We start from the raw sequence: 24,454 nt of genomic DNA on the forward strand, positions 1-24,454 counted from the left end.
CAACATACAAAAATTAATACTGAATAAATAATTACCAAAATATAATACATGGGTTTTAGTTACCAAGTGATTGAATCCACAGGTGTAAATAATGGGATGAAGAAAAGGGTCAGGATTAACATATACATGAGGTGCAAACAGAAGGAAAAGAGGAAATGTGATCCAATGCAATGGACAATAACAAAAGGATTTCACGTGTGTTGCCATATTAACCTTAAGAGTCCAGTATAAAAACCTCTAAATCTCACTGCTGCAACCAATACCAATGCAAAGTGATGTTAGTAAAACAGGGGTTAATTACCCATTGTGGTGATGCGTCCTACCTTTACCTTGGCCACGAACCACGACATGCATTTTGCGTTCAAATTATCGCTTCCTCTGGGGGTGTGAGGAAGCGATAATTTGAACGCGAAACTCTAACCCTAACCCCGATTCATTATATTTGCATGCCCCTTCCGCCCCAATTCATTGTCATGGCTTTCTCTCCCACCCACTATTCATGTGCAGTCACCTTTACCCCCTCACTTTATCATGTGCAGTCCCCTTTACCGCCCCACTTCATCATGTGCAGTCCCCTTTACCCCCACTGCATCATGTGAAGCCCCCTTTACCCCCCACTTCATCATATTCAGTCCCCCTTACCCCCCAATTTATCATGTGCAGCCCCCCTTACCCCACTTAATCTTGTGCAGTCTTCCTTTCCACCACTTCATCATGTGCAGTCCTCCTACCCCCACTTCATCATGTGCAGTCCTCCTTACCCCCCACTTCATCATATGCAGTCCTCCTTACCCCTCACTTCATTATGTCCAGTCCTCCTTACCCCCACTTTATCATGTGCAGTCCCCCTTATACCCCACTTCATCATGTGCAGTTCCCCTTATCACACCACTTCATCATGTGCAGACCTCCTTACCCCCACTTCATCATGTGCATTCCCCCTTACCCCCACTTCATCATATGCAGTCCCCCTTACCCCACCACTTCATCATGTGCAGTCCTCCTTACCCCCACACTTCATCATGTGCATTCCCCCTTACACCCCAATTCATCATGTGCAGTCTCCCTTACCACCACTTTGTCATGAGCAATCAACCCTTACACCCCACTTCATTATGTGCAGTCCCCTTTACCCCCTCTTCATGTGCAGTCCTCCATACTCCCTACTTCATCATGGGCAGTCCTCATTACTCCCCACTTCATCATGGGCAGTCCCCCTTACACCCCACTTCATCATGTGCTTCCCCTTACGCCCTCACTTCATCATGTGTAGTCCTCCTTACCTCCCACTTCATCATGTGCAGTCCTCCATACCCCCTACTTCATCATGTGCAGTCCCCTTTACGCCCACTTCATTATGTGAAGCCCTCCTTACCCCCTACTTCATCAAGTGCAGTCCCCCTTACCCTGACTTAATCATGTGCAGTCTTCCTTTCCCCCCACATCATCATGTGCAGTCCTCCTACCACCCACTTCATCATGTGCAGTCCTCCTTACCCCCACACTTCATCATGTGCATTCCCTCTTACCCCCAATTCATCATGTGCAGTCTCCCTTACCCCCACTTCATCATGTGCAGTCCCACTTACCCCCACTTTGTCATGAGTAGTCCCCCTTACACCCCACTTCATTATGTGCAGTCCCCTTTACCCCCACTTCATGTGCAGTCCTCCTAACTCCCCGCTTCATCATGGGCAGTCCCCCTTACACCCCACTTCATCATGTGCTTCCCCTTATACCCTCACTTCATCATGTGTAGTCCTCCTTACCTCCCACTTCATCATGTGCAGTCCTCCTTACCCCCCACTTCATCATGTGCAGTCCTCCTTTCCCCCACTTCATCATGTGCATTCCCCTTTACCCCCACTTCATCATGTGCAGTCCCACTTACCCCATTTCATCATGTGCAGTGCCCTTTACCCCCACTTGTGCGTTACTCCTTACCCCCACTTCATCATGTGCAGTCCCCTTTACCCCCTCACTTCATCATGTGCAGTCCTCCTTACCTCCCACCTCATCATGTGCAGTCCCCCTTACTCCCACTTCATTATGTGCAGTCCTCCTTACCCCCACTTCATCATTTGCAGTCCCATTTACCCCCACTTCATTATGAGCAGTTCTCCTTACCCCCCACTTCATCATGTGCAATCCTCCTTAACCCCCACTTCATCATGTGCAGTTTCACTCCATCATTTGCAGTTCCCCCTCCTCCCCTCACCATTTAATTCATTTTTAAAGAAAACAAAAATGTTTTCCATCCTTACCTCACAGTCATTCCCCAGCAGCAAAGCTCTGCTTCCAGTGTCCGGTACATGTTGGCGCATATGCGATTACTTCATTGCGTATGCTCCGTCACCTGAACGGAATTACAGAAAACACGGAGGGAGCGGGAGCTGCTCAGCCATCAAGGTTAGATGGCCGTGCACAACTCCGAGAAAGCTCCCGGGCTCCAGTGCTGACATGTGCGCAGCAGAGCACAGAACTTTAGTGCATGATGGGACCGGGTGAGCAGTAGCACAAGAGCGGGGCTCGGGACCTGTGGGCCCCCCTCTATACTGCTACTCATCATGCCCCATACAGCTGTAAGGGCAGTAATGCCCTGATGGCAGCCCTGCTTGAAATAGATCACTCTGTAATGACTCTATATACACACGTAGTCAAAATTGTTGGTACCGCTCATTTAATGACAGAAAAACCCACCATGGTCACAGAAGTAACTTCAATCTGATAAGAGTAACAATAAATAAAAAAATCTATGAAAATGAACAAATGAAAGTCAGACATTGCTTTTCAACCATGCTTTCACAGAATTAAAAAAAAACCTCATGAAATAGACCTGGACAGAATTGATGGTACCCTTAACTTAATACTTTATTGCACAACCTTTTGAGGCAATCACTGCAATCAAATGATTCCAGTAACTGTCAATGAGACTTCTCCAACTCTCGACAGGTACTGTATATACTTGAGTATAAGCCAAGATTTTCAGCCCATTTTTTAAGGCTGAAAGTGCCCCTCTCGGCTTATATTCGAGTCATTGTCACAGGGGTCGGCGGGAGAGGGGGAGCAGCAGCTGTCACATACTCACCTGCATCTCCTATGCCCAGCAGATCATCCTGTGTTCAGTGGTCACGTGGTACCGCTCATTAAAGTAATGAATACGGACGCGACTCCACTCCCATAGGGGTGGAGTGCATATTCATTACTTTAATGAGTGGTACCAGTGACAGATGAACACCGGAACAAGCTGCCGGCACCGAGACCATCTGTCAGTGAGAAGCTGCCAGGGACCAAGCCAGGAGCAGGTGAGTATAACGGGGGAAGGTGAGCATCGCAATATTCACCTGTCCCCGTTCCACCGTCAGGCGCCGCTCCATCTTCCGTGTCCTCTAGCTGTGAAGTTCAGGTCAGAGGGCACGATGATGTGGTTAGTGTGCGCGCTGCCCTCTGCCTGAACAGTCACTGCAGAGGACGCAGAAAATTGGGAGGTGCGCAGCAGTGGAACGGAGACAGGTGAATATCGCAATTGCCAGGGGCCTGAGTGACGAGAGGTGAGTATGCCATTTTTTTTTTAATCTCAGGAACAGCATATGGGGCATATTACTCTATGGAGCATCTTATGGGGCCTTAATCAACCTTTATGCAGAATTGTATGGGGCAAATGTTTCTATGGAGCATCTTATGGGGCCATTATTAACCTTTATGCAGCATTGTATGGGGCAAATGTTTCTATGGAGCATCCAATGGGGCCATTATTAACCTTTATGCAGCACTGTATGGGGCAAATGTTTCTATGGAGCATCTAATGAGGCCATTATTAACCTTTGTGCAGCATTATATGGGGCATATTTTAATATGGAGCATCTTATGGGGCCCATCATAAACTTTATGGAGCATTATATGGGGCATATTTTGTATGGAGCATCTTATGGGGACCATCATGAACTGTATGAAGCATTATATGGGGCTCCTGATGCAATATGGATGTTCAAAAACACAACCTACTGATGTCTCAATTAATTTTACTTTTATTGGTATCTATTTTTATTTTTGAAATTTACCAGCAGCTGCTGCATTTCCTACCCTAGGCTTATACTTGAGTTATTAAGTTTTCCCAGTTTTTTTGTGGCAAAATTAGCGGTCTCGGCTTATACTTGGGTAGGCTTATACTCGAGAATATACAGTATTTTAGCCCACTCCTCAAGAGCAAACTGCTCCAGTTGTCTCGTGTTTAAAGGTTGCCTTTTCCAGACGGCAAGTTTCAGCTCTGTCCAAAGATGCTCAATAGGATTTAGGTCAGGGCTCGTAGAAGGCCACTTCAGAATAGTCCAATGTTTTCCTCTTAGCCATCCTTGGGTGTTTTTAGGTGTGTGTGTTTTGGGTCATTATCCTGTTGCAAGACCCATGACCTGCAACTGAGACCAATCTTTCTGACACTGGACAGCACATTTCTCTCTAGAATCCCTAGATAGTCTTGAGATTTCATTGCACCCTGCACAGATTCTAGACACCCTGTCCCAGATGCAGCAAAGCAGCCCCAGAACATAAAAAAGTCTCCTCCATGTTTCACAGTAGGGACAGTGTTCTTTTTTTGATATGCTTCATTTTTCTGTCTGTGTACAAAGAGCTGATGTGCCTTGCCAAAAAGTTCCATTTTTGTGTCATCTGTATATAGGACATTCTCCCAGAAGCTTTGTGGCTTGTCAACATTTAGTTTGGCTAATTCCAGTCTGGCTTTTTATGATTTTTTTTCAACAATGTGCCCTCCTTGGTCGTCTCCCATGAAGTCCACTTTGGCTCATACAACAAGGGATGGTGCAATCTGACACTGATGTTCCTTGAGCTTGAAGTTCACCTTTAATCTGTTTAGAAGTTTTTCTGGGCTCTTTTGTTACCATTCGTATCATCCGTCTCTTTGATTTGTCATCAATTTTCCTCCTGTGGCCACATCTAGGGAGGTTGTCTACAGTCCCTTGGATCTTAAATTTCCGAATAATATGTGTAACTGTAGTCACAGTAACATCACGCTGCTTGGAGATGGTCTTATAACTTTTACCTTTGACATTTTTGTCTGTAATTTTCTTTCTAATCTCCTGATACAACACTTTCTTTTGCTTTTTCTGGTCCATATTGAGTGTGATACACACTATGTCACCAAACAGCAGAGTGAGTATCTGTAGTCCTATATACAGTAATTTCAAGATTGTAGACATCTGTGATGCTAATTAGTGGACACACCTTGATTTAACATGTCCCTTTTGTCACACTATTTTCAGGGGTGCCATCATTTCTGTCCAGGTCTATTTCATGAGTTTTATTTTTTTTTTAGTCTGTAGAAGCATGGGTGAAAAGCAATGTCTGACTTTAATTTGTTCATTTTCATAGATCTTTTATTTATTATTACTTTTGTCAGATTCAAGTTATTTCTGTGGCCATTGTGGGTTTTTCTGTCATTAAACGAGGGGTACTAACAATTTTGACCACGTGTGTAATATATAAGTTTCACTTTTTGCATTGAAGAACTGAAATAAATTAACTTTTTGATGTACAACTTGTCCTGCAAAAAACTCGCTCATACAGCTATGTCAGTGAAAAAAAGCACAATATGCAAGAAGGGTTGGAAAAAACAAAAATGGAAAATTGCCATGTCGGAAACAGGTTACTGTCTCGTCACTACCTTCCTGCTTTGATTCTCTAAATACTTCCTTTAAGCCATTTACTGCAGTGACCAGTGACTTGGCAGAGTTTGGCACCACAACTGTTGATTTAGCCATTTACACCTAAAAAACAAAACAAGCAAATGATAAAGAAAGCAAACCACACAGGGCAACAGTCACACATATAAATGAAGGAACAATACATATGAAAGGGGAAAAAAAATTACTTTATTGAATTATAATGCTGGGGTCTGGATGCAGTGCACAGAGAAGACGAAATGGGAACAGTCAGGGATCAATTCTATTTATATACAGCAGTAGGTTTTCGGTGATTTAAAGTAACTTTAACCCCTTAAGCCCCGAGGGTGGTTTGCACGTTAATGACCAGGCCAATGTTTACAATTCTGACCACTGTCCCTTTATGAGGTTATAACTCTGGAACGCTTCAACGGATCCTGGTGATTCTGACACTGTTTTCTCGAGACATATTGTACTTCATGATAGTGGTAAAATTTATTTGATATTACCTGCGTTTATTTGTGAAAAAAATGGAAATTTGGCGAAAATTTTGCAATTTTCAAAATTTGAATTTTTATGCCCTTAAATCACAGAGATAAGTCACACAAAATCTACTATATAAAGCTGAATGTGTGTGTGTATGTATGTATGTCCGGGATTGGCATCTGCACCGTCGCAGCTACAGCCACAAAATTTTGCACAGTCACACGTCTGGACCCCGAGAGCGTCATAGGCTATGTTGTGGGGCGAAATTTTAACGCCGCGCGTTCCAATTCACCAAACAATTTTGCCCCTATCTACATAATGGGGAAAAAAGTGAAAGGAAAAGTGTTGGAGGCGTCGCAGCTACAGCCACAAAATTTTGCACAGTCACACGTCTGGACCCTGAGAGCGTCATAGGCTACGTTGTGAGGTGAAATTTTAACCCCGTGCTTTCCAATTCACCAAACAATTTTGCCCCTATCTACATAATGGGGAAAAAGTGAAATGAAAAGTGTTGGAGGCGTCGCAGCTACAGCCACAAAATTTTGCACAGTCACACGTCTGGACCCCGAGAGCGTCATAGGCTATGTTGTGAGGTGAAATTTTAACTCCGCGCTTTCCAATTCACCAAACTATTTTTCCCCTATCTACATAATGGGGGAAAGTGAAAGGAAAAGTGTTGGAGGCAAATTGACAGCTGCCAGATGTGAACAAGGGGGACTTAAAGAATGAGAGCGATGGCGCATAAGAGTATATACCGTACAGTTGCTAAGGTGGGGCCCTGACATGAGATACTCACCACACACGGGGATGTGAACACACACACAAAATGCGCCACACACTACCACGTGCTTGAACACATATACCACCCTCAGCACACATTTCACCACACATACACCAACCTCGCCACATAAAAGTCGAAACACAAAAGTCGCCGCTCAAAACTCGCCACGCGCAAAACTCGCCACATGCAAAAACTAGGCTCACGCAAAACTCACCACAAGTGCAAAACTCACCTCATGGAAAACTCGCCACACGCAAAACTTGCACACGCGGAAAAATTGCCACAGGCACAAAATTTGCAACACATGCAAAAGTTGCCTCACACAAAACTTGCACATACTCAAAAGGCACCACACATAAAAACTCGCCACGTGCAAAACTCGCCAAGCGCAAAACTTGCTGCACACAACTTGCTACACTAACCTGTCACATGCAACTCGACACACAAAAAGTTGCTACACGCATGTTGCCACACAAAACTCATCTCACAAAAGTCGCTACATGCATGTCGCCACACACAACTCAACACACACATTTTGACAAACGAAACTCGCCCTAAAACACACAAAAGTCTGCTATTATCCTTCAAAAATAAAAATCTGATTAATAAGCAGACAAACTACAAGAGCAACAAATGTACCATAAAGGAAATACGGCAGCTGTCTGTTGTGAATTCTGTTGTCGGGCTCCCTCCTGTGGTCATGAATGGTACTTCGGCTGGTTCTGTCCATGGACTTCCTCTGGTGGGTGTTTATGAGTTTAGTTCCTCAGGTAACGAGGTTAATTCGTTAGCTGGCTGCTCTATTTACCTCCACCTGGATCATTGCTCCATGCCTCCTGTCAATGTTCCAGTATTGGTCTAGTTCACTCCTGGATCGTTCTTGTGACCTGTCTTCCCAGCAGAAGCTAAGTTCCAGCTTGTATTTCTTAGTTTGCTATTTTTCTGTCCAGCTTGCTATTATTATTGTTGTCTTGCTTGCTGGAAGCTCTGGGACGCAGAGGGAGCGCCTCCGCACCGTGAGTCAGTGCGGAGGGTCTTTTTGCGCCCTCTGCGTGGTCTTTTTGTAGGTTTTTGTGCTGACCGCAAAGTAACCTTTCCTATCCTCGGTCTGTTCAGTAAGTCGGACCTCACTTTGCTAAATCTATTTCATCTCTGTGTTTGTATTTTCATCTTTACTCACAGTCATTATATGTGGGGGGCTGCCTTTTTCTTTGGGGGATTTCTCTGAGGCAAGGTAGGCTTTATTTTTCTATTTTCAGGGCTAGCTAGTTCCTTAGGCTGTGCCGAGTTGCATAGGGAGCGTTAGGTGCAATCCACAGCTATTTCTAGTGTGTTTGATAGGATTAGGGATTGCGGTCAGCAGAGTTCCCACGTCCCAGAGCTCGTCCTTTATTATCAGTAACTATCAGGTCATTCCGTGTGCTCTTAACCACCAGGTCCATTATTGTCCTGACCACCAGGTCATAACAGTAAAGGAGGCACAAAGTACTAATGCATCTTAATAGAGGGATAAGAGAAGTTCTGAGACCATTTTTTTTTCTTTGCAGTGTGTTTTGTCTCTCTTTTCCCCTTTACCTCTGGGTGGTTCAGGACACAGGTGTAAACATGGACATTCAAGATCTGTCCTCTTGGATGGATAATCTCACTACAAGGGTACAAAACATTCAAGATTTTGTGGTTCAGAATCCGATGTCAGAGCCTAGGATTCCAATTCCTGATTTGTTTTTTGGTGATAGCTCTAAGTTCTTGAATTTCAAAAATAATTGTAAATTGTTTCTTGCCTTGAAACCTCGCTCCTCAGGTGACCCTGTTCAACAAGTAAAGATCATTATTTCTTTGTTACGTGGTGACCCTCAAGACTGGGCATTTTCCCTTGCGCCAGGAGATCCGGCATTGCGTGATGTTGATGCGTTTTTCCTGGCGCTTGGATTGCTTTATGACGAACCTAATTCAGTGAATCAGGCAGAGAAAATCTTGCTGACTCTGTGTCAGGGTCAGGATGAAGCGGAGATATATTGTCAGAAGTTTAGAAAGTGGTCTGTGCTCACTCAGTGGAATGAATGTGCCCTGGCAGCAATCTTCAGAAAGGGTCTCTCTGAAGCCCTTAAGGATGTCATGGTGGGATTTCCCATGCCTGCTGGACTGAATGAGTCTATGTCCTTGGCCATTCAGATCGATCGACGCTTGCGTGAGCGTATAGCTGTGCACCATTTGGCGGTACTATCTGAGCATGGGCCTGAGCCTATGCAATGTGATAGGACTTTGACCAGAGCTGAACGGCAAGAACACAGACGTCGGAATGGGCTATGTTTTTACTGTGGTGATTCCACTCATGCTATCTCCAATTGTCCTAAGCGCACTAAGCGGTTCGCTAGGTCTGCCACCATTGGTACGGTGCAGTCGGACATTTCTATTGTCCGTTACTCTGATTTGCTCTTTGTCATCCTATTCTGTTATGGCATTTGTGGATTCAGGCGCTGCCCTGAATTTGATGGACTTGGAGTATGCTAGGCGCTGTGGTTTTTTCTTGGAGCCCTTGCAGTATCCTATTCCATTGAGAGGAATTGATGCTACGCCTTTGGCCAAGAATAGGCCTCAGTACTGGACCCAATTGACCATGTGCATGGCTCCTGCACATCAGGAGGATATCCGCTTTCTGGTGTTGCATAATCTGCATGATGTGGTCGTTTTGGGGTTGCCATGGCTACAGGTTCATAATCCAGTATTGGACTGGAAATCTATGTCTGTGTCCAGCTGGGGTTGCCAAGGGGTACATGGTGATGTTCCATTTTTGTCTATTTCATCTTCCACTCCTTCTGAAGTTCCAGAGTTTTTGTCGGATTATCGGGATGTATTTGATGAGCCCAAAGCCAGTGCCCTACCTCCTCATAGGGATTGCGATTGTGCAATTAATTTGATTCCTGGTAGTAAGTTTCCTAAGGGCCGATTGTTCAATTTATCTGTGCCAGTACACACCGCTATGCGGAGTTATATAAAGGAATCCTTGGAGAAAGGCCATATTCGCCCATCGTCATCACCGTTAGGAGCAGGGTTCTTTTTTGTGGCCAAGAAGGATGGTTCTTTGAGACCTTGTATTGATTACCGCCTTCTTAATAAAATTACAGTCAAATTTCAGTATCCTTTGCCGTTGCTGTCTGATTTGTTTGCTCGCATTAAAGGGGCTAGTTGGTTCACCAAGATAGATCTTCGAGGGGCGTATAATCTTGTGCGTATTAAACAAGGCGATGAATGGAAAACAGCATTTAATACGCCCGAGGGCCATTTTGAGTACCTGGTTATGTGTTGTGAATTCTGTGGCTGAGTTCACTTCTGTGGTCACAAGTGGTATTGCAGTCTCTGGGTTTCCTCCCTCAGGTGTTTTGGTGAGCTCGTTGGCTGCCTTGCTATTTAGCTCCACCTGAGTCTGTCTTCCTTGCTCCTTGTCAATGTTCCAGTGTTGGATCTGAGCTACTGCATCTTTCCTTGGGCCTGCTGCTCTGCTAGATAAGTGCTTCTAGTTTGTTTTCTGTTTTTTCTGTCCAGCTTGCTATTAACTTTTGCTGGAAGCTCTGAGAAGCAAAGGGGTGCACCGCCGTGCTGTTAGTTCGGCACGGTGGGTCTTTTTGCCCCTTTGCGTGGTTTTCGTTTTAGGGTTTTTTGTAGACTGCATAGTTCTCTTTGCTATCCTCGCTCTGTCTAGAATATCGGGCCTCACTTTGCTGAATCTATTTCATTCCTACGTTTGTCTTTTCATCTTGCTAACAGTCATTATATGTGGGGGGCTGCCTATTCCTTTGGGGTATTTCTCTGAGGTAAGTCAGGCTTGTATTTCTATCTTCAGGCTAGTCAGCTCCTCAGGCAGTGCCGAGTTGCATAGGTAGTTGATAGGCGCAATCCACTGCTGCTTATAGTTGTGTGAGGATAGATCAGGTACTGCAGTCTACAGAGATTCCACGTCTCAGAGCTCGTCCTATTGTTTTTGGTTATTGCCAGATCTCTGTATGTGCGCTGATTACTGCACGCTGTGTTGCCTGATTGCCAGCCATAACAGTTATGTCATTCGGGCTTTCCAATGCTCCATCAGTATTTCAGTCCTTTATGCATGACATCTTCCGAGAGTACCTGGATAAATTCCTGATTGTGTATTTGGATGATATTTTGGTCTTTTCGGATGATTGGGAGTCTCATGTGAAGCAGGTCAGAATGGTGTTCCAGGTCCTTCGTGCTAATTCCTTGTTTGTGAAGGGGTCAAAGTGTCTCTTTGGAGTTCAGAAGGTTTCATTTTTGGGGTTCATTTTTTCCCCTTCTACTATCGAGATGGACCCTGTTAAAGTCCAGGCCATTTACGATTGGACTCAGCCGACATCTGTGAAGAGCCTGCAAAAGTTCCTGGGCTTTGCTAATTTTTATCGGCGCTTCATCGCTAATTTTTCTACTGTTGCTAAACCGTTGACTGATTTGACCAAGAAGGGTGCTGATGTGGTCAATTGGTCTTCTGCAGCTGTAGAGGCTTTTCAGGAGTTGAAGCATCGTTTTTCTTCTGCCCCTGTGTTGTGCCAGCCAGATGTTTCGCTCCCGTTTCAGGTTGAGGTTGATGCTTCTGAGATTGGAGCAGGGGCTGTTTTGTCGCAAAGAAGTTCTGATGGCTCGGTGATGAAGCCATGTGCTTTCTTTTCTAGAAAGTTTTCGCCTGCAGCATAATTATGATGTTGGTAATTGTGAGTTGTTGGCCATGAAGTGGGCATTCGAGGAGTGGGGTCATTGGCTTGAAGGAGCCAAGCATCGCGTGGTGGTCTTGACAGATCACAAGAATTTGACTTATCTTGAGTCTGCCAAACGGTTGAATCCGAGACAGGCTAGATGGTCGTTATTTTTCTCCCGTTTTGATTTTGTGGTTTTGTACCTTCCGGGCTCTAAGAATGTGAAGGCTGATGCCCTGTCAAGGAGTTTTGTGCCTGACTCTCCGGGTGTTCCTGAGCCGGCGGGTATTCTCAAAGAGGGGGTAATTTTGTCTGCCATCCCCCCTGATTTGCGGCGGGTGCTGCAAAAATTTCAGGCTGATAGACCTGACCGTTGCCCAGCGGAGAAACTGTTTGTCCCTGATAGATGGACTAGTAGAGTTATCTCTGAGATTCATTGTTCAGTGTTGGCTGGGCATCCTGGAATCTTTGGTACCAGAGATTTGGTGGCTAGATCCTTTTGGTGGCCGTCTTTGTCACGGGATGTGCGTTGTTTTGTGCAGTCCTGTGGGACTTGTGCTCGGGCTAAGCCCTGCTGTTCTCGTGCCAGTGGGTTGCTTTTGCCCTTGCCGGTCCCAAAGAGGCCCTGGACGCATATTTCTATGGATTTTATTTCAGATCTCCCCGTCTCTCAAAAGATGTCGGTCATTTGGGTGGTTTGTGATCGCTTTTCTAAGATGGTCCATTTGGTACCTTTGTCTAAATTGCCTTCCTCCTCTGATTTGGTGCCATTATTTTTCCAGCATGTGGTTCGTTTACATGGTATCCCGGAGAACATCGTTTCTGACAGAGGTTCCCAGTTTGTTTCGAGGTTTTGGCGATCCTTTTGTGCTAGGATGGGCATTGATTTGTCTTTTTCCTCGGCTTTCCATCCTCAGACAAATGGCCAAACCGAACGAACTAATCAAACTTTGGAAACATATCTGAGATGCTTTGTTTCTGCTGATCAGGATGATTGGGTGTCCTTTTTGCCGTTGGCTGAGTTCGCCCTTAATAATCGGGCCAGCTCGGCTACTTTGGTTTCGCCGTTTTTCTGCAATTCTGGTTTCCATCCTCGTTTCTCTTCAGGGCAGGTTGAGTCTTCGGACTGTCCTGGTGTAGATACTGTGGTGGATAGGTTGCAGCAGATTTGGACTCATGTGGTGGACAATTTGACATTGTCCCAGGAGAAGGCTCAACGTTTCGCTAACCGCCGGTGCTGTGTGGGTCCCCGACTTCGTGTTGGGGATTTGGTTTGGTTTTCGTCTCATTATGTTCCTATGAAGGTTTCCTCTCCTAAGTTTAAGCCTCGTTTCATTGGTCCGTATAAGATTTCTGAGGTTATCAATCCTGTGTCATTTCGTTTGGCCCTTCCTGCTTCTTTTGCCATCCATAATGTGTTCCATAGGTCGTTATTGTGGAGATACGTGGCGCCTGTGGTTCCATCCGTTGATCCTCCTGCCCCGGTGTTGGTTGAGGGGGAGTTGGAGTATATGGTGGAGAAGATTTTGGATTCTCGTGTTTCGAGACGGAAACTCCAGTACCTGGTCAAGTGGAAGGGTTATGGTCAGGAAGATAATTCCTGGGTTTTTGCCTCTGATGTTCATGCTGCCGATCTGGTTCGTGCCTTTCATTTGGCTCATCCTGGTCGGCCTGGGGGCTCTGGTGAGGGTTCGGTGACCCCTCCTCAAGGGGGGGTACTGTTGTGAATTCTGTTGTCGGGCTCCCTCCTGTGGTCATGAATGGTACTTCGGCTGGTTCTGTCCATGGACTTCCTCTGGTGGGTGTTTCTGAGTTTCCTTCCACAGGTGATGATGTAAATTCATTAGCTGGCTGCTCTATTTAACTCCACTTAGACTTTTGCTCCATGCCACCTGTCAATGTTCCAGTATTGGTCTAGTTCACTCCTGGATCGTTCTTGTGACCTGTCTTCCCAGCAGAAGCTAAGTTCCAGCTTGTATTTCTTTGGTTTGCTATTTTTCTGTCCAGCTTGCTATTTTTATTGTTGTCTTGCTTGCTGAAAGCTCTGGGACGCAGAGGGAGCGCCTCCGCACCGTGAGTCGGTGCGGAGGGTCTTTTTTGCGCCCTCTGCGTGGTCTTTTTGTAGGTTTTTGTGCTGACCGCAAAGTAACCTTTCCTATCCTCGGTCTGTTCAGTAAGTCGGGCCTCACTTTGCTAAATCTATTTCATCTCTGTGTTTGTATTTTCATCTTTACTCACAGTCATTATATGTGGGGGGCTGCCTTTTCCTTTGGGGAATTTCTCTGAGGCAAGGTAGGCTTTATTTTTCTATCTTCAGGGCTAGCTAGTTCCTTAGGCTGTGCCGAGTTGCATAGGGAGCGTTAGGCGCAATCCACGGATATTTCTAGTGTGTTTGATAGGATTAGGGATTGCGGTCAGCAGAGTTCCCACGTCCCAGAGCTCGTCCTTTATTATCAGTAACTATCAGGTCATTCCATGTGCTCTTAACCACCAGGTCCATTATTGTCCTGACCACCAGGTCATAACAGGCTTCCTGTTGGCTGGGGATTTATCAGGCTGCCAATTTATCTTACAAATACTGAGGTAAAAATACTGAGGAAATAACGTGTGAACGAGGTCTAATACAGGAGATCACACAGGTATATACTATATGCAGGGGAGATGACACACACATATATACTATATACAGGAGAGATGACACACAGGTATATACTATATAGAGGAGGAGATGACATACAGGTATCTACTATATACAGGAGGAGATGACACACAGGTATATACTATATACAGGAGCAGATTACCTACAGGTATATACTATATACAGGAGGAGATGACATACAGGTATATGCTATATATAGAAGATGACATACAGGTATATACTATATACAGGAGGAGATGACACACAGATATATACTATATACAGGGGAGATGACACACAGGTATATACTATATACAGGAGGAGATGACATACAGGTATATACTATATATAGAAGATGACATACAGGTATATACTATATATAGGAGGAGATGACATACAGGTATATACTATATATAGGAGGAGATGACATACAGGTATATACTATATACAGGGGAGATGACACACAGTAGGTATATACTATATACAGGGGAGATGACATACAGGTATATACTATATACAGGAGATGACATACAGGTGTATACTATATACAAGGGAGATGACAAACATGTATATACTGAGGTGAAAATGAGAGGTGTGAGGTGAAAATGAAAAGGTGTGAGCGCAAAATGAGAGGAGTAAGGGAAAATAGTGGAGTGATCGGAAAATGACAGATGTGAGGTCGAAATGACAAGTGTTAGGAGGGAATGAGAGGAGTGAGGGAGAAAATGAGAGGTGTGAGGGAGAAAATGAGAGATGTGAGGGGGAAAATGAAAGATGTGATTGGGAAAATGAGAGGCGTGATGGGAAAATAAGAGAAGTGACGTGCTATAACTAACCACAGATATTTACTATGCCCAGGCAACGCCGGGCTCTTCATCTAGTCTAATATATAAAGCTGAATGTGTGTGTGCATGTGTGTGTGTGTATGAATGTCCGCGATTGGCATCTGCACCGTCGCAGCTACAGCCACAAAATTTTGCACAGTCACACGTCTGGACCCCGAGAGCGTCATAGGCTATGTTGTTGTGCGAAATTTTAAAACCCGCGCGTTCCAATTCACCAAACAATTTTGCCCCTATCTACATAATGGGGAAAAAAGTGAAAGGAAAAGTGTTGGAGGCGTCGCAGCTACAGCCACAAAATTTTTCACAGTCACACGTTTGGACCCTGAGAGCGTCATAGGCTATGTTGTGAGGTGAAATTTTAACCCCGTGCTTTCCAATTCACCAAACAATTTTGCCCCTATCTACATAATGGGGAAAAAGTGAAAGGAAAATTGTTGGAGGCGTTGCAGCTACAGCCACAAAATTTTGCACAGTCACACGTCTGGACCCCGAGAGCGTCATAGGCTATGTTGTGAGGTGAAATTTTAACCCGCGCTTTCCAATTCACCTAACAATTTTGCCACTATCTATATAATGGGAAAAATTTAAAGGAAAAGTGTAGGAGGCAAATTGACAGCTGCCAGATGTGAACAAGGGGGACTTAAAGAATGAGAGCGATGGCGCCAAAGAGTATATACTGTACAGTTGCTAAGGTGGGGCCCCGACATGGGATACTCACCACACACGGGGATATGAAACAAAATGCGCCACACACTACCACGTGCTTGAACACATATTACCCTCAGCACACATTTCACCACACATACACCAACCTCGCCACATAAAAATCGAAACACAAAAGTCGCCGCTCAAAACTCGCCACACGCAGAACTCGCCACATGCAAAAACTAGGCTCTTGCAAAACTCGCCACAAGTGCAAAACTCACCTCATGGAAAACTCGCCACACGCAAAACTTGCACACGCGGAAAAATTGCCACATGCACAAAAATTGCAACACATGCAAAAGTTGCCTCACACAAAACTTACACATACTCAAATGGCAGCACACATAAAACTCGCCACGCGCAAAACTCGCCATGCGCAAAACTTGCTGCACACAACTTGCTACACTAACCTGTCACATGCAACTCGACACACAAAAAGTTGCTACACGCATGTTGCCACACAAAACTCATCTCACAAAAGTCGCTACATGCATGTCGCCACACGCAAGTCAACACACACAACTTGACAAACGAAACTCGCCCTAAAACACACACAAGTCTGGTATTATCCTTCAAAAATAAAAATCTGATTAATAAGCAGACAAACTACAACAAATGTACCATATAGGAAATACGGCAGCTGTCAGTCACATGACCTGTCTATTATGTGTATGTGTGAGCTAATATATACTGCCAGGGGGAGGGCTTCCTGTTGGCTGGGGATTTATCAGGCTGCCAATTTAGCTTACAAATACTGAGGTAAAAATACTGAGCAAATAACGTGTGAATGAGGTCTAATACAGGAGGAGATGACACACAGGTATATACTATATACAGGGGAGATGACACACAGATATATACTATATACAGGAGAGATGACACACAGGTATATACTATATAGAGGAGGAGATGACATACAGGTACATATATATACAGGAGGAGATGACATACAGGTATATACTATATACAGGAGGAGATGACACACAGGAATATACTATATACAGGAGCAGATGACCTACAGGTATATACTATATACAGGAGGAGATGACATACAGGTATATGCTATATATAGAAGATGACATGCAGGTATATACTATATACAGGAGGAGATGACACACAGATATATACTATATACAGGGGAGATGACACACAGGTATATACTATATACAGGAGGAGATGACATACAGGTATATACTACATATAGAAGGAGATGACATTCAGTTATATACTATATATAGGGGAGATGACACACAGCAGGTATATACTATATACAGGGGAGATGACATACAGGTATATACTATATACAGGAGATGACATACAGATGTATACTATATACAGTGGGGCAAAAAAGTATTTAGTCAGTCAGCAATAGTGCAAGTTCCACCACTTAAAAAGATGAGAGGCGTCTGTAATTTACATCATAGGTAGACCTCAACTATGGGAGACAAACTGAGAAAAAAAAATCCAGAAAATCACATTGTCTGTTTTTTTAACATTTTATTTGCATATTATGGTGGAAAATAAGTATTTGGTCAGAAACAAACAATCAAGATTTCTGGCTCTCACAGACCTGTAACTTCTTCTTTAAGAGTCTCCTCTTTCCTCCACTCATTACCTGTAGTAATGGCACCTGTTTAAACTTGTTATCAGTATAAAAAGACACCTGTGCACACCCTCAAACAGTCTGACTCCAAACTCCACTATGGTGAAGACCAAAGAGCTGTCAAAGGACACGAGAAACAAAATTGTAGCCCTGCACCAGGCTGGGAAGACTGAATCTGTAAAAGCCAACCAGCTTGGAGTGAAGAAATCAACAGTGGGAGCAATAATTAGAAAATGGAAGACATACAAGACCACTGATAATCTCCCTCGATCTGGGGCTCCACGCAAAATCCCACCCCGTGGGGTCAGAATGATCACAAGAACGGTGAGCAAAAATCCCAGAACCACGCGGGGGGACCTAGTGAATGAACTGCAGAGAGCTGGGACCAATGTAACAAGGCCTACCATAAGTAACACACTACGCCACCATGGACTCAGATCCTGCAGTGCCAGACGTGTCCCACTGCTTAAGCCAGTACGTGCCCGGGCCCGTCTGAAGTTTGCTAGAGAGCATTTGGATGATCCAGAGGAGTTTTGAGAGAATGTCCTACGGTCTGATGAAACCAAACTGGAACTGTTTGGTAGAAACACAACTTGTCGTGTTTGGAGGAAAAAGAATACTGAGTTGCATCCATCAAACACCATACCTACTGTAAAGCATGGTGGTGGAAACATCATGCTTTGGGGCTGTTTCTCTGCAAAGGGGCCAGGACGACTGATCCGGGTACATGAAAGAATGAATGGGGCCATGTATCGTGAGATTTTGAGTGCAAACCTCCTTCCATCAGCAAGGGCATTGAAGATGAAACGTGGCTGGGTCTTTCAACATGACAATGATCCAAAGCACACCGCCAGGGCAACGAAGGAGTGGCTTCATAAGAAGCATTTCAAGGACCTGGAGTGGCCTAGCCAGTCTCCAGATCTCAACCCTATAGAAAACCTTTGGAGGGAGTTGAAAGTCCGTGTTGCCAAGCGAAAAGCCAAAAACATCACTGCTCTAGAGGAGATCTGCATGGAGGAATGGGCCAACATACCAACTACAGTGTGTGGCAACCTTGTGAAGACTTACAGAAAACGTTTGACCTCTGTCATTGCCAACAAAGGATATATTACAAAGTATTGAGATGAAATTTTGTTTCTGACCAAATACTTATTTTCCACCATATTATGCAAATAAAATGTTAAAAAAACAGACAATGTGATTTTCTGGATTTTTTTTTCTCAGTTTGTCTCCCATAGTTGAGGTCTACCTATGATGTAAATTACAGACGCCTCTCATCTTTTTAAGTGGTGGAACTTGCACTATTGCTGACTGACTAAATACTTTTTTGCCCCACTGTATAAGGGAGATGACAAACATGTATATACTGAGGTGATGAGGTGAAAATGAGAGGTGTGAGGTGAAAATGAAAAGGTGTGAGTGCAAAATGAAAGGAGTGAGGAAAAATAGTGGAGTGATCAGAAAATGACAGATGTGAGGTTGAAATGACAAGTGTTAGGGGGGAATGAGAGGAGTGAGGGAGAAAATGAGAGGTGTGAGGGAGAAAATGAGAGATGTGGGGGAAAATGAAAGATGTGATTGGGAAAATGAGAGGCGTGATGGGAAAATAAGAGAAGTGAGGTGCTATAACTAACCACAGATATTTACTACGCCCAGGCAACTCCGGACTCTTCAGCTAGTCTACTATATAATTGTCTAAGGGTCACTTCCGTCTGTCTGTCTGTCACAGATATTCATTGGTCGCGGCCTCTGTCTGTCATGGAAATCCAAGTCGCTGATTGGTTGCGGCAAAACAGCCATGACCAATCAGCGACAGGCACAGTCCGGAAGAAAATGGCCGCTCCTTCCTCCCCGCAGTCAGCGCTCAGCGCCCGCATACTCCCCTCCGGTCAGCGCTCACACAGGGTTAATGGCAACGTTGACCGCGGTGCAACGCACTCGGTTAACGCTGCTATTAACCCTGTGTGACCAACTTTTTACTATTCATGCGGCCTATGCAGCATGAATAGTAAAAATATCTAATGTTAAAAATAATAGAAAAAATAAAAAATAGTTACATACTCACCATCCGGAGCCCCCGGATCAAAGCGGCCGATTACCGATGCTCCTTGCGACGCCCCGGTGACCGCTCCATGCTTTGCGGTCTCGCGACATGATGACGTGCCGCCTCATGAGACCGCTACATCATCATTTCGCGAGACCGCAATGCACTTTTCAGACCGGAGTGCGCGAGGACCATTGGTAACCGGCCGCTTCAATCCGGAGGCTCCGGATGGTGAGTATGTAACTATTTTTTATTTTCATTCTTTTTTTTAACGGGGATATGGTGCATACTACGTGACTGGCCAATATACTACGTGACTGGGCAGTATACTACGTGTCTGTGCTGTATATTAGATGGTGCACCCAGTTATGAGAGTCACCACGTAAGTTGTCTCTCCAGCTCTGGCCCTACATCTCTCTTTGGTGTAATTTATTAAGGCATGTTGGGCATCCCACACACCAACTGGCTCACTCCCAACCTGTTGTCCTATGATACCGTAGGTTATAGCTGGAAGTGACCGCCTTGCTCACTCGCATTGTTCCTCCTCAATCGCAGGCATGCCTCTCCTGTCGCAATCTCCTCATGGACCTTCTCGGCTTGAAGTCTCTTAGTCTTGGGTTGGAGAGGACTAGGCCTCAGCTCTTGACAGGCCTCAGAGGCTTGACTAGCACAGTGCGTGGCCCCTGGTCCTGACCAGCATAGATGGAAGTTGTAGTGCTCCTGAAGAGAATCCAGACCTTCCCAGGGGTTGACCAACACCTTGGTGACGTAGACTTCCCCCTGAGGCCTGTCGCGCTGGTCTCAGCGGCATCTCTGGAGCATGTCTGCTCTGCTCTCTTCCCTGGTGCCCAATCTGCATGCCATTTGGTGCGTAGTCGCTCCCCCTGCAAATCTTCCTGCACAATTTGGTTCCACTTGATTTTGCCTTGCCAGCAGATGGCAGTCTCTCATTAATGGCAATTCCTGCAAGGGCTCTTCAGGGATATCACTGCTTTTTATTACAGAACAAAGACAAGATATACCCACTCTCCCCCCATTGTTGTACAGATTGCTCTCTACTTAGATTTATGTATATCTGTGATGTCTCATTTGTAATGCAAAAGATTTTGTATGTTCTAATTTAAATTAAATATAAGTGTCAGAAATTGTGAAAAATATTCAGAAAATGAAATGATATCTGAAAACACATGTACATAGCGGTTGCCGTAGTCTACAAATTCTTTTCCTAAACACATTTACAAGTTTACAGCGCCTGCATATATCCACATAATAGTTCCTTAGCAAAATTAGATATTGGTGAAAGCTTAGTGCCAATATTATCACACCAGAATGATCATCTATGACAATACCATGCTCTAAAAACATTTAACTTTTATCCAGGAGTAAATCAATTTGGTCGATTTGCGAAAAGGTTAAAAATTATAGTTCTTACTTTGATTGAACATTTTATGTGTTAGGCATAGCATTTGCCGATTATGGGAGATCATGGAAAGAACAAAGAAGGTTTGCCATGGCCGCACTGAGAAACTTTGGGATGGGCAAGAAATCCCTGGAGGAGAGAGTGACCGAAGAAGCTCAGTCCCTTTGTTCTGCATTTAAGTCTCAAAAAGGTGAGATACAGAAGTTTGTAATAAAAGTGTAATATATTTATAATACCTGTTACTTTAATAGAAGAAATCAACAGCTGATATGTGCAAATGAGAGAACATTATTCCTACTAACTGGTGATTTACGGTATTTTAATTTAGAGAATGTGGAGTCTGAAGTGGAATCTGTAGTACAGCAATGAAATCTCCATGGTCTTGTATATGTTAAGGAGAACCTGTCAGAGCAATTTTGTAATGTAAAGAAAAGTAAAGGCAGTAATGGTGCTATAATTGATGTACTGATTAAATTAATATCTTTGGTAAAGAAATCAATTTTTTTGTTCTGCTATAATCACCAACTTTAATTCTAATTAGAAAAATCAAATAAGGAAAGAGAGCACTCACCAACAGCTGTAATCGTCCTTTACTTTATTGCGGCATTAATGCAAAACATATCAAAATGCGGCAGGGAGAAACTGTGGTTCCTTCAGACTACGGCCGTTTCGCGCCGATTGCGCTTCAGGAACCACAGTTTCTCCCTGCTGCATTTTGATATGTTTTGCATTAATGCCGCAATAAAGTAAAGGACGATTACAGCGGTTGGTGAGTGCTCTCTTTCCTTATTTGATTTTTCTTTGGAAAAACTTTTTTTCTTCTGAGTATGCACCCGGATGCCGCTTGGGCAACTGCTTGTTTCTCCATTGGGACATAACCGGCACTCTGGACTGATTGTGCGATATATTGTCTTTCTAGCCTTGCGTTTAATTCTAATTAGATTTTTGTGCTCTGGGGCCGGACTGTACATCGGGTCTTCTCCTCGCTGACAGTGATCCCCAGCCCCTCCGCTGCCTCCAGCCTATGAATGTACTGCTGTCTCTGTTTGAAATCTCAGCAGTAACCCGTCATTCAAAAACTTGAGGCAGGCGGAGGGTCTCTGGAATCTCAGGGATATTAAGACCCAGTACACAGTCTGGCCCCTAGTGCATCAAAATATAAATAGCAGGAAAATTCAAATGTGATTAACCCCTTAACGACCAGAGCTATTTTTAGTTTTGCATTTTCATTTTTTTCTCCCCTTCTTCCCGGAGCCATAAAATGGCCATGTGAGGGCTTGTTTTTTGAGGGACGAGTTGCACTTTTGAAAGACATGATTGGTTTTACCATGTTGTGTACTTGAAAATGGTGAAAAAAAATCCAAGTGCGGTGAAATTGCAAAATAGTGCAATCCCACAGTTGTTTTTTTTTTTTTTGTTTTTTTACCATGTTCGTTAAATGCTAAAACTAACCTGCCATTATGATTCTCCAGGTCATTACGAGTTCATAGACACCAAACATCTCTTGGTTCTTTTTTATTTAAGCAGTGAAAAAAAATTCCAGTTAGTTAAAAAAAATAATTATAAAATGCGCCATTTTCTGATACCCATAGCCAGGGCCGTATTTAGAGTTTCTGCTGCCCTAGGCACTTTTAGTGCTGCCTCCCCCTTTGGTGAGTATGACACTATCGGCAGTGATTTTGCCATAAATCGCTGATGTGAAAGTCGCCTTTTGCAGCAAATCCGGCAGTTTTTCTGCATGTGCCGCATAACAGATCAATTACGGCAACACTGCATTTGGCCTCATTCATTCCCTATGGGATTTGCGTCACTTGCCATGATCTGGCAACTTTTGAAGAAGGGAAGAAGGTATAAAGTTTGCGGCATGCGTAGTGCGCCGCGGCAAATTTTAGGCCACGCCTCTGACTACACCGATTTCACAACTAGTCACACCCATATCCACGTCCCAACCACAGCCATTTAGCACTGCTGATCACACTGTTTTATATACAATAATTATAAACAAAAAAAAATATGGCCACACAGTACTCCATACTGTATAATGGCCACACATGATGCTCCATACTGTATAATGGCCACACATGATGCTCAATACCGTATAACGGCCACCACACATGATGCTCCAAACTGTATAATGGCCACACACAGTTCTCCATACTGTATAATGGCCACACATGATGCCCAATACTGTATAATGGCCACACATGATGCTCCATACTGTATAATGGCCACACATGATGCTCCATAATGTATAATGGCCACACATGATGCTCCATACTGTATAATGGCCTCACAGTGCTCCATACTGTATAATGGCCACACATAGTGCTCCATACTGTATAACGGCCACACACAGTTCTCCATACTGTATAATGATCCCACATGATGCTCAATACTGTATAACAGCCACACATGATGCTCCATACTGTATAATGGCCATTGGCCACACATGATGCTCCATATTGTATAACGGCCACACATGATGCTCAATACTGTATAATGGCCACACACAGTTCTCCATACTGTATAATCATCACACATGATGCTCAATACTGTATAATGACCCCCCTCCTTATGCATGGCTCATCTCCCTCCCATCCCATATGCATGGCTCATATCCCCCCTCCTGCATGCATGGCTCATATTCCCCCTCCTGTATGCATGGCTCAAATTCCCCCCTGTATGCATGGCTCATTTTCCCCCCTGTATGCATGGCTCATATTCCCCCCTGCATGCGTGGCTCATATCCCTCACTGAATGCGTGGCTCATATTCCCCCACTGTATGCTTGGCTCATATTCCCCCCTGAATGCATGGCTCATATTCCCCCACTGTATGCATGGCTCATATTCCCCCCTGAACGCATGGCTCATATTCCCCCCCTGTATGCATGGCTCATATTCCCCCCTGAATGCATGGCTCATATCCCCCCCCTGTATGCATGGCTCATATTCCCCCCTGTAGGCATGGCTCATATTCCCCCACTGTATGCATGGCTCATATTTCCCCCCCCCCCGAATGCATGGCTCATATCCCCCCCCCCCCCTGAATGCATGGCTCGTATTCCCCCTATATGCTTGGCTCATATTTCCCCCCTGAATGCATGGCTCATATTCCCCCTGTATGCTTGGCTCATATTCCCCCCCTGTATGCATGGCTCATATCCCCCCCCTGAATGCATGGCTCATATTCCCATCCTGTATGCATGGCTCATATCCCCCCCTGAATGCATGGCTCATATTCCCCCCTGAATGCATGGCTTATATTCCCCCATGTATGCATGGCTCATATTCCCCTACTGTATGCATGGCTCATATTCCCCCCCTGAATGCATGGCTCATATTCCCCACCTGTATGCTTGGCTCATATTCCCCCCCTGAATGCATGGCTCATATTCCCCCCTGTATGCTTGGTTCATATCCCCCCTGTATGCATGGCTCACATTCCCCCCATGAATGCATGGCTCATATTCCCCCCTGAATGCATGGCTTATATTCCCCCTGTATGCTTGGCTCATATTCCCCCCCTGAATGCATGGCTCATATTCCCCCCTGTATG

At 44.6% G+C, this 24,454-nt stretch overlaps 1 protein-coding gene across 2 annotated transcripts in view; it reads left to right on the forward strand.

Moving 5' to 3' along the window:
- Positions 1-24,454, forward strand: part of LOC138647792 (cytochrome P450 2D6-like) — a 138,302-nt gene that overhangs the window by 31,557 nt on the left and 82,291 nt on the right. For both annotated transcript variants that reach the window (XM_069737052.1, XM_069737051.1), the window contains exon 3: positions 20,935-21,087. In XM_069737052.1, coding sequence (XP_069593153.1) covers positions 20,935-21,087 — 153 coding nt within the window. The remainder of the gene's footprint in view (positions 1-20,934; positions 21,088-24,454) is intronic.

The sequence above is a fragment of the Ranitomeya imitator genome, chromosome 8, assembly GCF_032444005.1.
Source record: "Ranitomeya imitator isolate aRanImi1 chromosome 8, aRanImi1.pri, whole genome shotgun sequence".
Taxonomy (NCBI): Eukaryota; Metazoa; Chordata; class Amphibia; order Anura; family Dendrobatidae; genus Ranitomeya; species Ranitomeya imitator.